Source organism: Sarcophilus harrisii, chromosome 5, assembly GCF_902635505.1.
Source record: "Sarcophilus harrisii chromosome 5, mSarHar1.11, whole genome shotgun sequence".
NCBI lineage: Eukaryota > Metazoa > Chordata > Mammalia > Dasyuromorphia > Dasyuridae > Sarcophilus > Sarcophilus harrisii.
In genome coordinates, this window is record NC_045430.1 from 25,949,793 (window position 1) to 25,968,807 (window position 19,015).

Sequence of the window (19,015 nt, forward strand, 5' to 3'; positions counted from 1 at the left end):
ACTTTGCTGTTTGCATTATATTTTGGGCCTTTTAAAGGCAAGAACTAGTGCTTTTCTTTGTATCCCCAGTGCTAATGTAGTACCTGGCACATAATATTGCCTAGTAAGTGCTTGTCAATTTTACTCTCTTTCTATAACCTCTTAAATATTGTCTGTTTCTATTATTTATTTATTTAGGGTATAGTGCATATAGCACCAGACCTGGAGTGAGGAAAACATCTTTTTCAGTCCAGTCTGGTCTCAGACACTTAGTATCTGTATAATCCTGGGCAGGATACTTAATCCTGTTTGCCTCAATTTTCTCATCTGTAAAATGAGCTGCAGAAGGAAATGATAAATCACTCCAGTATCTTTTCCAAGAAAATCCCAAATGGGATCACAAAGAAGATTAACTGAACAACAATATTTCTATTTTTCATTGTCTTTGTTGAAAGATTGGAAGATTGGATCTTCCCCCTAAATATTTGAAGTTATCTCAAATTATATATCCTTTCCTCAGGTTCTGTCAAATGAATTCATTCTCTATAAACATAATGAACTTGAGTCTGCGCTTACATCATCTCAGGGATATTATTATTAGATGTATGCATAGGTCTAAATAACTTTATACCTGAAGAAATGATTTCTGATATCAGAATCAGTCTAGTGTTTTATGACATGCTTCCTTTACCCTTGTTGGAAGTTTTTATGCCTAGGATTTCATCTCTTACTCTGAACAATCAATCTGAACTATAGGGTCCTTTAAAATCTCTTCCAGCTCAAGAGATATAAAACTATGAACTATTGAGTTCTTGGAAAAATTTGTGAAGTGAGGTCATAGCCTCTGGTTTTAATGGATTACTGGTAATAAAACATAAAAATGTTCCAGGAAATGACCAGATAGTCAGTCACTGTGGACATCAGAATAAGAAGGTAGCGTGTCACAACATTTTCAAGCACCTATGTCCTGTTCAGTTTTACAGATTTAGATATTATTGGATATAATCTCTAGAAAATACATTTTGGAAGATTTTATTTTCAAGCAAAAAGAAACTCAATTTTATTTTCTAATTGTCTTTTCAAAGTGGCTTTTTACTTTTTGAAAAGATTATTTCTTAAGAAAGTACATTTAATTCCCTCTTAGTATATATGATTTTCCCCCCTTAGCGTATATGATTTTCTCCCTGGTGACAATAGGCTTTTTGTTGCCAAGGAACTACGTTTCTTTATTTATTTTCTATGTACAAAATTATTGTTACTATTATTGCGGCTAGATCTGCCAATCTCCCCTCCCCTGAAAGGCTTGATCCCACTGCTGATTAGAAACTTTAACCTGCTTTGCTTCAAATCTGGGTTAGTTCACGAAACCCCAAACAAATTTGTGGCCTCCCAGTCTTGAGAGTTCATCTTAGTGTTTCTAGATTGTGTCTCAGGTTCCACAGTAGATGGAACTGTGGTAACTGTGGTAAAAAGTGCTAGACTTTCTACAACTAAGTGGTGCAACTGGCTCTGAAGTGGAGAAAATCTGAGTTCAGATCCAGTCACAGACATTTACTAAATGTGATGTTTGTAAAATCATTTTGCCTCAGTTTCCTCAATTTCAGAATAGAGACTTAATAGTGACTACTTCCCAGGGTTATTATGAAGATCTATTGAGATATATTTGTGAATCATTTAGCAAAGCACTTGTCATACAGTACGTCTAAACAAATCTATCTTTCCATTCTCCCTCACTTTATCCTTCCCTCTTTCCCCTCTCCTTCTTTTTCTCCTTCCTTTCCCTTCCCTCCCTCTCATCTTTCTTCCTCTCCTCCCTCCCTCTCTCCCTCCTTCCCTTCCTTCCTTCCTTCCTGCCTGCCTACCTGCCTGCCTGCCTGCCTGCCTGCTTTCCTGCCTGCCTGCCTGCCTTCCTGCCTTCCTGCCTTTTCTTTTATTTCTCTCTCCTCCCTCTCTCCCTCCCTCTCCCCTCTCTTTTTCTCCCTCACGCCTTCCCCTCTCTCTTTCTTTGTTCCTTCCTTTCTTTCATTCTCTTTTTCAATCTTCCTTTATTCCAAAAAATTACTGGGCTATTCCATAAATTTTCATTTCCATAACCCATGATCTAAAGAAGCAATTCCTTTTTTACTGGAATTAAAATTTTATTGCTATAGGGAGTTCCCTCCACCAATGTAAATCAGTACCTACTCTATCAGTAAAAGTCTTAGAGGATTACCTGGGGCATTATGAAGTTAGGAGACTTGCCAAGGAACACCAAGTAGGGATTAGCGACAACATTTGAAGCCACATCTTTTTGACTCTGAGCTGAGTTTTTCATCCACAGTGCCACAATAAGAGGACATTATCTTATTTGCAAGGATCTCTCACCTTGAGGATTACAATTGGTCTTTGCTTACTTACTTAGCTGGCATTTGCAGTCAGCAGAGCCATATGTATAGGACTATTTAATCTCTGTGGACCACTCCGTAGTAAACTAAATTCTGTTTTCGCCAGTTTGTTTAATTAGATGAAAGACATTGGTCTCAGTCTTTGCCTGATTATCCAACATTCATCAGTGATAGACTTCTGTATTCATCAGTTACTAACTGAAAGACCTTTAGATTTACCACTTCTTCAAACTTTTTCTACCTTGGGTATTTTAACTTGTGAGATCCTTCTTTTTGACTACAATTTCCTGACCTTTTTTTTTTTAACTCCTATTGAAATTGTGCTTCATCATCATTGTGACTTCTCTCTCTCTTGTCTCAGCCCATCATCCTTTTTCTGGTTTTATTTGCTTTCCTTCCTGTAATTATCTATTTCAGTTATAGGAAGCTCATTGCCATTTGTGTTCTCTGTGTTTTCCCTGAAATACTCAACTGTGGGTGACCTCACTATCTAACTCAGGATTCTTTATTTCTTAGTCATTGAATAGTGCTAAAGAAAGCCCCCCAATTGTGATGATTGGGCTTTCTCCTAATCCTTCCAAGTCACATTCAGAAAGTTATAAGGTCTGAGATTTACAGCTGGAAAGGACCCAAGAATCAGTCAAAAAGTTATTAAGTATGTGCCAGACACTAAGTGCTAAGGGTAGAGAAAATGGCCCAAGTCAGTCTCTGCTCCCAGAAAGTTCACACTTGGAGAGATAACTTGATAAGTATCTATAAGCAATGTCTAACGCTCATTTCTGTTTCTGTTTTGCCAATTAAACAGTCCCTTCCAGGTTTGACAGATGAGTACAATTGAGACCCAGAGAAATGAACCAATCATTTTGCTTAAGCACATCTGATGTTAGAGTCAGAGATTTAGAGGAGGAAGGTACCTAAAAGACCATCTCATCCAACCATTTCAGTTTACAGTTGAAGAAACTGATGTCCCAAAAGGAGTGAAATGGTTCAAAAAAATTAAATAAGAGGTATATAGTAAAGCCTCCATTTGAATTCAGGTCCTCTCACTCTGTATCCAGAATTTTTTTTCCATTTTGTCTTACAGAATTCAGTTCTTCTGATTCCTAACCTTGCTCTTTTTTTTCATTGTGTATAAATTAGGAGAGCTTTTGAAATGATAATTAGCATTGCGATATGCTCTTGAGGTCATGGAATATCTGCTTAAATCTGAAACAATCATGTTCTGGGTAGGAATATCTTCAGCTTCCTCTCCCCTCCCCATGACCCCCCCCCCCCAATAAGTCATACTGAGAGAAGATCCCTAGGACATTCTAAATTTTGTAGGGAAAAAAAGAGGGAAAAAGAAAACTCACCAATGTTAGTCATCTGTGGGAAAATAAAATCACTATTAAGTATTCATGAATGGTGAGAGATCAGATCCATCATATTATCCTGAATTGTTTTTTGAGTACTGGTTCTTTTTAAATCACTTGTGCCAGAAGGGGAAAATATGTCAAGCAATTCCTGGTCATCCCAGCAACTGCTGATATAATATACACAGGTAAGAGGTAAGTGTTATAATTTTATTATCTCTTGTTGATATTCAATTTTCTGAATTCATGCATAAACTCCAATAGAAAAGAAAATTGAAAAACTGACCAAGAGATTTGAGGTAGAGTTCAAAACTCAGTTCTGCTGCTTACCACCTAAATTGTAAAGTAAAAAAGTTGGAGTAAAGGGTGTCCAAGTTCCATTTCAGCTCTAAATTCATAAACTTTCATAATGATTATCATATGGTAGAAAGTATTCTCAACTTGGAGTCAGAGGACCTCACTTTATACCAAGGGTCTGTCATCTCTTGGTTTTGATGTCTTTGGTTAAGTCGCCATCTATGACTCTTATCTTATTGGTGTACAGAAGGAGAGGTGATAGATGATATGATCTCTGAGATCCCTTCCAGTTCTAAATAAGTGATCTTGTCATGCAATGAAAGGAAGAGATATGAAACCTTACACTCATTGGTCCATTATCATAGCCTCTCAATTGGATTCCTTCCTAAAGACACTTCTAACTCATTGAACATATTATACTCCCTTGGGAATGTTCTTTCATTCCATGACTGTTGTCAGGAGGCAGAGTGAGGGAGCAAATTGAATGCTGCTGGATTTAAGCATCAGGAAACCTTGATTTCATATCTCAAATCCTAGCTAGCTAATGCCTCTAGGCAAATCACTTAGTAGTCTCTGTGTGTGCCTCAGACAATTTCTGTAATTCATCTCCAGCAGAGAGGTACCATAGAAAGACCACTGGACTTATAGTCTCAAGACCTGGTTCAAATCTTAGTTCTTCTCTTTATGATCTCTGTAACCAAATCATCATCAATTCTTCAGAACTCAGCTTCCTCATCTATAAAATGTTTCTTCTACTATTAGGTCTATGATCTCATAAATAGTGGATGTCGAATTTCCAAACTAGTTCAATGTAACAATGAAATCACTGATTTCCTTTCTTTTATTATACCTCTCAGATGTCTTGATTGTATTCCATTGCATTCACAAAGCCACAAATTACTTGCCACCTCCTTCCAACTAATCTGTAAGTCTACATGGAATATATTGGCTTCTTTTCCCACTTTTACTTATGACTCCTTTCCCATCTAGAATGACCCCTTGCTTCCATCTATTCAAATTCCACCCATTCTTCAAGGCACAGCATAAATACCTTTATCTCTAGTGATCTGTGCTAGTGCCTTGTGATTTTTCCTCCCTTCAAATTTCTGTAGCAATTATGATCTGTACCATCCATCAGTATGGTATACAATATATATTGCTCTTTAACTAGTGATACACTGAATAGACTATTGTATTTGGAATCAAGATTTGAAATCAGATCTTGCCTTAGACTCTTAATTAGACTCTTGACTATGGAGTAGTGATTTCAATACCCTTATCCTAATAATAACACTTGTTACACAGGGACATTGTGAAGATCAAATGAGATAATGTGTGTGAAGTGCTTGGCAAAGCTTAAAGTGCTTTATAAATATAAACAATTATTCTAATCAATACCGTGCTCTAAGAAAGTTCTGAAGGACTTATGATGAAAAATGCTCTCCATCTTCAGAAAAGAACTACTGGAGTCTGATACTTTATTTTTCTTGGATTTTATTTTTGTCTGTTTTCTTTCACAACATGACTAACATGAAAATATGTTTTATTAAAAAAAAGGCAAGCTATTATACCTTTTTCATGTATGCTTTATGATTACAATAATATCAGGTTTTTATTTTCTTCCCCAGTTGACTTTGTGGAAATTCATCCCTTTTCTCTCAGAAGATCTCGACTATAGTCAGTACTTGTGTTTACAAAATGGTGGATTTGAGTCCAGATCCAAGTTGTGGCTGTAAAATAGAGTAAAGTCAGATGCCCCCTCCTGCCCCTTTAGAGTTGAAAGTTATCACTGATTTCAGACATCTGACAGGCTGTCATATAGAAGAGGGATTAGCCTTATTCTGTTCAGTCCCAGAGGGCACAACTAGGATGAAGGGAAGAAAGTCACAGAGAGGCATATTTCAGCTTGATGTATGGAAGAAATTGCTAAAGATGAGAATTGGCCAAAAGTGGAATGGAATGAATGCCTTGGGAGGTAATAAGTTTTGGGTCACTGAAGGTATTCAGACAGAGCCTGGCAGACTGTCACAGCCTTAGGAGAAGGGAATCATATATGGGTCAGGAGATTGGATTATAAAGTCCTGAAAATCTTGGAATGTACCAGTCTGATCCTCATTGCACAAAATATTTTCACTCTCTCAACTGGCTAATTATTTTTATTTATTTAAAGTATTGTTGATTCAGTTTTTGTTGTGACATCACAATCATTTCCAAATATACTTCTTGCCCCTCATAATCGTTCCCAGCCTGTCTTTCTGTTTAACCAAGACAAGAAAATCAAGCAGAGTCAATCAGTATGGTAAATATATCCAATGATAAATGTAGCCATCTTCCCTTCCCTTGAATAGTGATGAAGTTGGCCTGAAAGATGATTTATGTCTGTGACAAGGAAGCTGACATCCAAAGGGATTAAACAACTGTCTGAGGTTATAATAATAAGTGGCAAAATCAGTATTTGAACCCAGAACTTTTGACTCAAAACTCTTCTTTCTCCACAATGTTGTAAGTTGTTTAACCATTTCCCAATGGGTGGTCACTCTTTGTTTTCATTTTAAAGGAGATAATTATAAATAATTAATTAGAAACAGATGGAAATTCAGGTTTTGAACATCTAAGGTCATAAGATGCCAAGAAATATCTCTGAAGAATTTTTAGTTTTCTACCTACTCCATAATTGAGAAGCAGATATTTAGAGAATAATTTCTATCCTCTCTGAAGTGTTGTCAACTTTCCAAATTTGAATGGTTTGTGTGCTAAGACTTTAATATAACTTAAATGAATAATACATAACATCCCGCTGATTTGGCCAGTCAACAATTGCATGATCTACCAAACATAAGTAGAGGCAGTTAAGTAGAATGAAAAGAAAATGGGACTCAGTGCCAGCACCCCGTTCTCTGTGACTATGGACATATCACAATGTCTCGGAGTTTTGTCTCTCATCTATAAGACGGAGACAATAATACTTGTAGTGCCTATCTCACAAAATTGTTGTGAGAATATAATTCTGGAAATTATAGCTGTCATTGTTATAATTTCATAATGTAATAAATTTAAGTAAGTTTATTTAATCCTTTACCCATAGGGGGACATCCTCTTTCAAGTAATAATAATGTTCTTAGTAGTTATCTATATTCCTCCACATCCTGCTATGCTTTTCTGTTTTGTGTGTGTGTGTGTGTGTGTGTGTGTGTGTGTGTGTGTGTGTGTGTTTTGATAGATTCATTCTTTTTTTATTTTTTCTCATTGTTCAAGGAAATTTTGAAAAGCCATTTATTTGTATAATAATAACTATAAATAACTATATTTATACAGTATGTTTAGGTTTGCAAAGTATTTTACAAATATCTCATTTGATTATCACAACATGGGGAGTTGGATGTTGTTATTCCTATTTTATAAATAAAGTTATTAGGACAAAGATTAACTGATTTTGTTGGCTTCCCATTGCTGTATCTGAATTGAGATTTGAACTTAAACCTTCTAGACTCTAGATCTAATTCTCCTTCTACTTCTTACATTTGAGGAACTATTCAATCTTATCAAAATGAAATTGTTCACCCAAATCCTGGATTCCAAAGGCTAGGGTGGAATAGTGAGAGTGCTGATCATGGTATCCAAAGATCTCTATTACACGCTCTCTCAAGAAGGTATAGAGAGTTAGCGGAGACTGGATGACATGTTAAATTTGCTTGTTTTGCAGACTGGAGTTCTGTGGCCTCAAGAATGATAGACTTGGCCAAGTCCCACTAGATAGTGACTGAGCTGAGCTTTGAACCCTCTTAATTATTCTCCCAGACCCGGTATTCATCTCACTGTACTATGTCTCCATCCTTTAATGAGAGTCATTAGCTTTGTGACCTTGGACAAGTAACTACATCTCCACTGCTAATCTTTAAATTATTATTATTAATGATAATAATAATATCTGTACTTATTATCTTTCAGGGTTGCTTTGCTGCTGTGTCTTTGTAATCCTCAAGTTACTATAGAAATATGAGCCCTGGTTATTATATCAGACCCTTCTTGACTCAATGATCTATCTAATGTCTAAAAACTCAAATCAAAAAAAAGCAATTGATATACTCTGATAAAAGGAGTTTCTGCTCTGTGAGTTCCCTACACAGATGCAGTTTACAAATTTGTCTTAAAAAGTCATCTGAGAAATGAAGAAATAACTCCTATTAAAGAATATCACAAATCAATGAAGCAAAAGACAAGTTGATCTATCTTTTCAAAATTATTTTATTGATAGGGGATAGGAACTAGGTCTGTGATTGGAATAGAAACCTCCTAGGTAAGAAAAGTCCTTCTCTCTGTGAAGCATCTTTTATTTTTTTTTCAACTTATAAATTTAAAAATGGCAGATAAGATAGTCATTTAGAGACTTGTTGGAATCAGACAACTGAGAGCTATCAGAAACTGGACTTCAACTTAGCTCTTTCTGGTTCTCTATCCATTATGGCCCAACTGCATGACACATTTTTTGATAATTTGATTTTAGCATATTATTTGTTTTTAAATAAGCTCTTCCTACCTCCCCTACTCAGCCATCTGTCCCTTGGAATGAACATTTAAAAATAAAGAGGAAAAAATGCAATCAACACATCAGTGGTGTGACAGTATATGTGATAGCCTATCCCCTAGTTCCCCCAGTTTTTCAAAGAAGGGAGAGAAGTGCATTTTCTCCAGGCTTCTCCAGAGACCAGACATTTATAATTTTATGGTGTTCAGCGCTGTGTTTTGGTTGTTATTCTGGTTATTTTTTTTTTTTTTTATGTTTACATTGTTGATAGCATGGTGCGAATAAATTTCTTGGAACTGCTTATTTTGCTCCTTGCCAGTTCATAAAATACTCCCCAGAGTGCTCTGAAATTGTCTTATTCTTCATTCCTTATATAATATTCTATTGTATTCATGTATCAGAATTTGTCGAGCCATTTCCTAATCAAGGAGTCTATATCTTTTAGGCGATTAGGTTCTGTCATCCATATCAGGCCTGGGGTATTTGCAGCTATTTTGAATGAGAGGATCATGACTCATCTGTCACTCCCCTTAGGATCTCAAAACTAGACCATAAGGGGATAGACATTTACTAACTTAAAGTGGAACAAGACATCTAATAATGATTTTGGTGATGGCTCCCCTTTCAGGAGTTCAAATATCCCTCACTTTGTGGCTTCAAAGATGACCAGTGTACAAGTGAAATCAGAATTCTCATCCTTGAAATCATGCTGGATGTTAGAAAGTAAGTAAAGTAATTAAGTTCATGGCCATTCTATTTTTGTTCACAGATAACGCATCTCAGGTAGCAATTACGACTCCAGGAAGCGGTAACCATAGAAACAGCTCAACAGGCCCCACACCTGATTGCTCGCCTCCATCTCCAGACACTGCCCTCAAAAATATTGTCAAAGTAATACGACCTCAGGTAAGTAACCTGACGTGAGAACCCGAATCTGGGTCTTGACCCTGTTGATGATATAGGGATAGCCTCCATAATTGCTAAGTATTCAAGTCAATATTGTGTTAAAAGAAAACCATAATATCATAACAATTTACACTTTAGAGGATCACATAATTCACTCCCCTAACTTTATAGCTGAGAAAATTCGACTGAGAAGTCCCAGAGCTTCATTTCCCTGGTTAATGGAGAAGAAAGGTGTTTATTCCTATGTTGAAATATGGGGGGGAACTTCAAAAAAACTTTTGTCACAATATTATAAAACTACTAACTATAAAGTTAAGTAGTAATTGATATAATACATAAAGAACTAGTTTCATAATCAAGAAAAACATGAGTTCAAATATCATCTCTGATACATAAAAACTCTGTGGATCTGTACAAGTTATTTTATGTATTGATGCCCCAGGCAAATGTTGAACCCTTATAGATCTGCATTGATTAAGGCAGTTTCCTTCCTGGAAATACCCTTTCTCAGTGAAATCACAGATTTGGACTCCAAAAAAAGATGGGTAGAAGAAAGAAAGGAAAAGGAAAACAAATTCTCTCCAATTTAATTATCATTTTTTCCTCCAATATTTTCTGTGCCTTTATTTCTGTATCTTTCTACATTTCCCTCTCGAATTTCAAGTTTCTCGCTCTAAGGAATTCATTAATCAATGACACTAAAGTTCTCAAGTCTAGATTTGTGGTCCTATGTCATTCCTACACTTGTTATATATATATATATATATATATTTGTTATGTATCATATATATGTATACATATACATACATATTGTTCTATCATTGTTATCATTAACATTACATCTTTTATTTAGTAATAAAACATAAGAAATAGGAGATTTAAAGTATTTAAACTGATAACTTTATAGAGGAGAAAAGCCTCAAATTATTTATGTATATATGAGAAAGCTCTCAGATCTGTACTAACAAATGTATATGTGAAGAATAAATTAAAAGTGAATTTTAAATATAATTTGTAAAACATACGGTATATACATATATTTCCATGAAATGTATGTATTTGTACATATATATGTATGTTTATCTATATGTATGGTGTATGGTCTCCAATCTTCTCTCCCACCTTAATCTTATCTCCTTTCTGGGGTTTCATTCCCCTTTCTTTTCTCTGTCCTTTGACTCTGTGTATTCCTTGCTCCCCCCTTCTCTTCTTTGTTGGGTTTCCCAGTAGGCGGCTTGCAGGCAGGCTTTAGAAATATCATTGGGACAAGCTGTTCTGTGATATTTCATTGAAAATAGAACTTACAAAGCTGTTTGCATCATGCTGCTTGCCAACAGATGGACCCGGCACATTGAATTGGTGGTGCTCTACCTCGCTCCTTCTGAATGGATCTCCTCAGATCCAAGGGTGGGTGGAGGAGAGAGGGGAGGAATTTTGATTCTAATCAGAATCATTCAGCATTGCTTTAGATGCACAGAATCAGCAGCTGCTATCAGCCAATTTCAGGACAAGTCTCTGTTTTCAAGCCTGTTTTGGTCAAAATGAGCAGCAGGGTGCTCAGTACCTTTAACATTCTCAGTATGGCATCAGCTGGATGGATGTGTGTTGCTCAGTATGTGGGATTCTTGTTCATAGCTGAGAAAAGCTTTCTGGAGATGGAATTTACAGAGGCATATCTTCAGAGAGCCATGATATTGGATCATTTCCCCAAATTAGGGGGAGCTGGTAAGGAAAGAGCAGGGGACAAAGGCCAGATGTCAAGTTCAGAAGAATGGGAAGTAAACCCCATCAGATGCAGTACTAGAAACTAAAAAGACAACATTGATATATTTCTCATCATGTAAAGACTGAATACATAAATGGTTTTAAAAACAGGGTAGGATAGAATGAAATAAAATAGAATCATAGATTTTAAGAGTCTTTATGGGTCATTAAGTCTAACCCTTTCAATTTAAAGATGGGGAAAACTGAGACACAGGAAAGTTAAGTTATTTGTCTAGATTCATATGACTAGTTAGCATCTCTGGTAGGAATTAAAATTCAGATATTCTTGATCCCAAGTCCAGTGTCCTGTCCCTTAGGCCAGATTTAGAATAGCACAGTACATGATGGGCTGGACTAGTCTGGAGCAAGATGGGAAGGAAGAGAACAGAATGGAATACTGGAGATTAAAGTACTATTAAAAAGCATCCCGTCAAACCCTCTCATTTTACTCCTGAAGAATATGAGGTTTGGAGAAAGCATGTGACTTACTCGTGATTATCTAATTTCAGAGTCAGGACAAGAGCCCTTGCTTCCTTTTCCATGCTATCTCTCTCAATCAAGAATAAATCAAAAATTATTTCTAAGTGTTTATTGATTTTGCTGTTGGTTATGTTACTGTGAGCCCACTTGGTGGCCAGCACTCTTGAAATAGAAGGTAAAATCAGCAACAGTCTTATATGGTAGGTTTTCAAAAAATTGTTGTTTGCTTGTGGCAGACTCCTTGTGATCCATTTAGGGTTTTCTTGACAAAGATACCAGAGATTTTTGCCAATTCTTTTTCCAGCTCATTTGAGGAACTCAGGCAAATGGGATTAAGTGACTTGCTCAGGGTCACACAACTAGTAAGTGTCTGAGGCCAGATTGGAATTCAAGATGATGAGGCTTCCTGCTCTTTTTAAAAATTACCATTCAGAGATGATTGATGCTAGTTCCAATAATCTTGTGATGAAGAGAACCATCTGTTCCCAGAGAGAGGACTGTGGGAACTGAATGTCAATAACACCATAACATTCTCACTTTTTTTTGTTGTTGTTCGCTTGCATTTTGTTTTCTTACTCATTTTCTTTCCTTTTTGATCTGATTTTTCTTGTGCAACAAGAGAATTGTATAAGTATGTTTATACATAAAAAATAAAAATTACCATTCATCATTAAAAAAAATGTCAATAGCAAGACCTTTCTATAATCTGATCTCTTCCTCAGTTATTGGACGCCTAAAATCAGAATTGCTTGAGATGTATAAAGCATCAGCTATTATTTAGTCTATGCTAAGTAATTATATCAGAACCTATAAATAACATTTTTTAAATGGCCCTGTGATTTCATTGGTAATGCAGTTGGAACACCTGTTGAAGAAACATTTAATTAATGTGCATTATCACCTTCTTAAAATTTCTTTACAGAAATTTGTCAAAGACAAATTAGTGACTTGTTCAGAGTCATATAGCCAATATGTATCAGAAGGAGGATGTAAACTCCTGCTCTTCCTAATTCTCAGAATAGAATTTTTACCACTATCCTATTATGATTTCCCTAAGTTTAAATCATATAAATTTATTGTATGTTTTGAAAATGTGGAAGTAAAGCAAACAGGAGTCAAGATACTTGAGTTTCCACACCAGTTTTATCCCCTCCCCATCTCTTCATTTCTTTGACTTTAAACGAACACCTGATATGCTTTCTCTCCGAGATATTATGAAGGGAACTCAGTGGAGCATGAGGGGAAAAGCTTTGCATTTGGATTCAGAGAGAGAACTTGGATAGAAATCCCAGCTCTGTTTCTTGATATATATTTGTCCTTAGACAAATAAATTATTTTTTTCTCTTTGGACCTCATTTTTTTTTTTCAACTAAAATAAAAGCTTTAAATTCAATGGACTCAAAAGTGTCTTCTAGTGACAAATCTCTGATCTTATGGTGGGAAAAGTATTTCCTATAAATATCTGAATTTCACACAAAGCCAAACCAGAAGTTCATATGGGCTAACAATTTAATCTCATGATACTACCTAGTGGCATATTTATTTTTAAAAAGAATCTAATTTCCTGGCTGTATGATGCTGGGGAAGTCACTTAACCACAAAAAGTGGTTCAGCCTTTTTTTGCCTCAGCAAAAAAAAAAAAAAAAAAAAAAAAAAAAAAAAGAACCTAATGATTTTAGCAGGGAAATGTACCTATTTTCAAAAATAAATCAATTTGTCTGCAGTTAGCACTTCCATAACATAACTTGCCAGGCAGAAAATTATGGTCCTTTATCTGTTCCTTGGTAGACTTTGTTAACCTGTGATCTTCTGCATTTCCTCAATCCTTTTATTTGAAAGATTAGGAGCACTGTGTCAGAGAGAATGAACAGTGGTCCATGTAGGAATAGAGGCAAGGCTTTGGAGGTGAGGAGAAAGAGCATGTTTTGCCAAATTTCATAGGTATATCAAAGGTTGAAAAGGTTCAGATATGATATTGGATAATTTTTTCAGGCATTATTATTTAATGTGAGATTATTTAATGTGAGATTTTAAGCACATGGAACAAATATGTGGCAAGGTCTGGCTCTTTGATGAGAAATCTAGGAAGTATAAAATTTTGCTTATGGAAGTATTATTGACCTTATGAGAACAAAATATTACATGGCATTCAAAGTATTCACCTTGGCATTCTACCTTTAAATAAGATGCTAATTTAAGAATTTGTTATTATTCTTCCCTGAAGAACACTGGCTGATATTCAATCTAATTTCCTGGGAAGAATTGTAAAAGTAGTTAAGAGACAGAAGAATTATCTTATTCACCATACAAGAGGAATTCACCAATATTCATGTTTTTCCCAAAGGTAATTTAAGGTCCCTTTGAGATCCAAAATTTATAATTGGACAAGATTTTATCTTATCTGTTCTGAACAATCCATTCTACAAATTAATAAAAGCTATTTTTAAAAAGTTATTGGCTTACACTTCTGTAACTTTGGGCAAGTCACTTTGTTCTCCTGAGTCTCAGTTTCTCTTCCTGTAAAATGAAAGGGTCAGATTAAAAGGTCTCTGGTTTTCCTTCTGGCCCTAAACCTCTGAACCCTATATGACTTGACTTTAAATTCCACTTCTGATGTTTATTATTTACATGATTTTGAATAAATTACTTCATTTCCTCATGTATATAATGAAAGGGCTGGCCTAGATATGCTTTGAGGTCATTTCCTGTTTTACATGTCTGGTTCTATGAAGCTATTTGTAATTAAAAGCAGAAGAAAGGAGAACAGAATAGAGCAGGGATGGGGTGGTAAATTGGAATAGAATAGAGATAAGATTGAGTTTATTTAGTCAAGTGACTTGGATACAGATTGCCCAGAAACTAGTTATCTTTAGAAAACATTGGGAAGTGGGGTGGGAAATCTCCCATTGAGTTGTTTTTATCTGACTAATCCAATAACTTGTTTAACTCTACTCTTCAGCTGTACATCACTTATTTGTTCATTTCTTCTTTGCTTTGTCCTCCTTTTCTTTAAATGTACTATGATTTTAATAGGAAATATTATTAATTCAGTTGATAATGAATATGAAAGATTTATGTGGACCAGAGAATTTAGCTCTTTTTGCAGTTTAAGGATTTCTGCTTTTAATTCAGGGCCCTATATTTACATTGGGAAAAGAATGATGGCAGCTTTGGGTCCATTTTCTTGTCTCCATTTCTTGTTTCCAGTAAAGGGACCTGAGTCACTTTGACTTTGATGATGACTTTCATCAGATTTTAATGCCTAAATTATTGATTTTGTGGCATCTGTTCAATGAGTTCCTCTGTCATATGCTTTAATTCATCCTTGTTGATCATCTCTCCTTGCACGTATTTCTTTTAAAATGGAATATTTTCTTTCTTTCCTTTTTTTTAAAAGGTGTATTATCTTAAATTTGGAATGAAAAAGGAAAATTGGAGGACATCCAGTTTCTTGGGAACTTAAATAATTAGTTGAAATCATGAAGGCGTGAATTAAAGGAAAAAACCCAAAACATAATGATAGAGGTACTCAGTGGAACAAGAGTTAGGAAGATGAAGGTACAATCCAAACTTAGATGTTTAACAGCTGTATCATTCTGAACAGGTCAGTTCTTCTTTGAGCTTTAGTTTAGTCATCTGTAAAATGAGAGGGCTGATTTCTATCAGCTATAAATCTATGATTCTATAATAATATACAGGACTAGTGAAGTGAGGGGACAGCTAACTACATACATCACTGGATATGGAATTAGGAAGACCTGAGTTTAAATACAGCCTCAGACTCTTATTTTTTTTTTTTTTTGTAAAAATTATTATTTATTTTTAACATTCTTTTATTTTTAAATTTTGAGTTTAAATTCTCTTTTTTTTTATTTTTTTTATTTTTATTTAATAGCCTTTTATTTACAGGATATATACATGGGTAACTTTACAGCATTAACAATTGCCAAACCTCTTGTTCCAATTTTTCACCTCTTACCCCCCCACCCCCTCCCCTAAATCAGACTCTTATTTTTAAAAGTTTAATATCCCTTTCTCTTTTAAAATAATAGCTTTTTTATATTTGCAAAATATATGCAAAGATAGTTTTCAAAATTCACCCTTTCAAAATCTTGTGTTCCAATTTTTTCTCCCTCCTTTCCTTCAACTTCCTTCTCTGGACAGCAAGTAATGCGATATAGATTAAACACATGCAATTCATCCTTACATATTTCCACATTTATTATGCGTGCAAAAAAACCCAAAAACCAAAAAAAAAAAAAAAAATCAGGTCAAAAAGGAAAAAAAGTGAGGAAGAAAAGAGGTGAAAATGCTATGTTGTGATCCCCATGGTCCTCTTTCTGGATGCAGATGGTTCTCTCTAACACAGGTCTGTTGGACCATGTCCTGAGTCACCTCATTGTTGAAAGGAGCCATTCCTCAAAGTTGATATAATCTTCTTGTTGTTGTGTACAATGATTTCTTGGGTTCCACTAACATCACTTAGCATCAGTTCATGCAAGTCTCTCCAGACCTTTCTGAAACCATCTTGCTCACACCTTTATTAACTATCACCAAGGCAAGTTACTTAATCCTGTTGCCTCAGTTTCCTCATCTGGAGCTGGGAAAGAAAATGGCAAATGACTCCAGTATCTTTCTCAAGAAAACTACAAATGAACTCAGGACATGACTGAAAGGACTGAATAGTAAAGTAAAGCGTTGTTGTTGGATAGTTTTGGACACTGATATTTTGGGAAGTTCATTGGTAATGCAGAGAGTTTATAGGGAACCACCTAGATTGGTGATGATCCATATGATGCCTACCATCTGAATATTAGCTGGAGATATGATGGCTGTTTAACCCTGGAGAAAGGAAAACTAGGGAGAGTCTGAAAGCTATTTGCAATAGTTTTTGCAATAATTTTAAGAGTTATCATATTGAAGAGGGATTTGCTCAATTCTTCTTAGTCCCAGAGGGTAGAAATAGGAGTGTGAACACCGTAGAGAGTAAACTGGGGCTCCATATGAGGGAATATTTTTTAGTATTTGAAGCCAGCCAACAATAGAATGGTCTCCCTTGGAAGAAGGAACCATTTCTCAAAGAAGTGTTTGATATCACCTCCTATAATATCAAATAATTTCTCAAAATCCCTGTGAATTTAGTAATAGGTAATCTTCTATTGTGGGGATTCTAAAGGTGATCTTTCTGGTTGTTCAATGACCTCTCTCCAATTCCCAATAAGCTCATTATATCAGTTTTCTTTGACTGACCCTGATATCAGTATCTCTAGCACTTAACTCAGTGTCTGACACACATTACAGATTTAATATTGATTGACAGATTAGGACAAAGACTGGTTTTTGTATTAGTTTCTCTTATGTCCAGTAAAATGCTTAGTATATGCTTATCAATGTAATTAATATGTACAATGTTTTTTAATATATACATTACACTTAATATATATAATGTACTTAATATATACAATAAACTTAATGTATAAAATGCACTTAATATGTACATAATATGTGCTAGTCAAATTTAATTGAATTTTCTGTTTATTGTACTAGCTTCAATTTCAGCAATACCTCATTTAGTGCTATAGATCAGCATTGTCTCTCAGTTAATTTCTTTGCTGAATCTGGCTCATAGCATTGTGCTGGGCACTGCAGGGTTACTGATCATATATGCCAAGTTTAAAAATAAGAAAAGAGAGTGGGTATAGAAGAAAAAGCATTCATCTCAGAAAAGCAGGACATTATATGCAGAAATTAATAGGTAATATATTTAAAGAAAATTCACATCAGGGTTAATGACATTAAATGATAATTTTAAAAGAAATTATTTTCTTTTTGAAACTTTCAAGAGTTTTAATAATACCGATTTATGCATCTATAGCCTTTACTTTTGGCAGTAAGCTTTAGGAGCATTATCTTATTTGAGTTGAATAGCAACCTTATGAGGTAAGTCCTAATAGTATTATTAACCCCACTTTATAGATGATGAAACTCAAGTTTCACCAAGATTATGTGACTTGACTAGTGTCACCCTGTTATTGCATATCAGATTTTTCTAAGACATTTTAGGATTGAAATCTTTCACCTTCATATAGAAAAAAATTTGGGCAAAACCATTCATCTCTCCAGGCTGTATTTTCTTTATCCAAAATGTAAGGAAGTTGTACAAGGTGTCCTGGGTAGCATACTAAAAAGTAGAAACATTACCTTGCTAAGAAAGGTCTGTATAATCAAATGGTTTTTCCATTAGCAGTGTATGACTTGGAGAATTGAACAAAAGGAAAGTTGAGCTCCCCAGAATTGACACTTGAATTGTGTTGCTGGACAAATCTTTTGAGAATCAAATATGTCAGTGCTTAAAGAAATCAACTGACTAACAATTCATTGGAAGGACAAATGCTGAAACTGAAGCTTAGATACTTTGGCTACAAATTGAGAAGACAAGACTCCTTGGAAAATGCTCTGGTGCTGGGAAAGATTGAAAGCAGGAGAAGGGGATGGCAGAGGATGAGATGGATAGAATGTCATGAAAGTAATGAGCATGAACTTGGGCAGGCTTTGGGAGACAGTGGAAGGTCTTTGGTATGTTATGGTCTTTGTGGTCTCAAAGAGTCAGGCAAGACTGAACAGCACAACAAAAAATAACAACAACAACAAAATAACTAAGCTTGAATCAATGGTCATTTGATTCCCAAGCCACAAGTCTATTCTCTTCACTATTTTATATTCTTTTGCTGTTTTGAGAATTTTTTTGTAAGAGATGAACTGGAAAAAAAATTATCTAATAATGGGAATGAAAATTATGTATTTTTAACCAATAGAAAATAAAAAGGTTTTCAGCCATGAGCATGAGAAATGTCTGTTCTCCTTTTAGAAGGATAAAAGTAATACATGTTTAAATTGTGAGTCACAGAAAATGCAATTGGGGATATTCAATTTGACTGACAAGGGAAAAAAGAGATTCTCATTATCTTTTTTAATTTTTGGCTGAGAATGAGTCATCCAGGAGAAAATTGTTGAAAGGAAATTTTGAGAGGAAAAAAAAGTTTATAGAAAGGAAATTGTGATGTCCTAGATGGGGACAAGGTAGATGACAGAAGTGTATTTGAGAGGGCCCTAGTAATGAGGATAAATTGGAATGGAAGAGAGAACATGGGGGAAGGAATAGTGATGTTGGGCTCCCCTCCTTTCAGTCAGCTAGAAAACTCTATTGGATGAATGGTAGACTTTCTTTAGACTGGGATTCCTCTGAAGACTGAGCTAAGTATTTGAAATGGAACCCTGTTCAACTCCTAGAGTCTGAACCACAGGATGCTGCTGCTGCTGTTGGCTTC

At 35.2% G+C, this 19,015-nt stretch overlaps 1 protein-coding gene across 12 annotated transcripts in view; it reads left to right on the forward strand.

Annotated features, from left to right (window-relative positions):
- ANKS1B (ankyrin repeat and sterile alpha motif domain containing 1B) overlaps positions 1–19,015 on the forward strand; it is a 1,348,113-nt gene that overhangs the window by 453,614 nt on the left and 875,484 nt on the right. For all 12 annotated transcript variants that reach the window (XM_031941007.1, XM_031941002.1, XM_031941004.1 and 9 more), the window contains one exon: positions 9,307–9,443. In XM_031941007.1, coding sequence (XP_031796867.1) covers positions 9,307–9,443 — 137 coding nt within the window. The remainder of the gene's footprint in view (positions 1–9,306; positions 9,444–19,015) is intronic.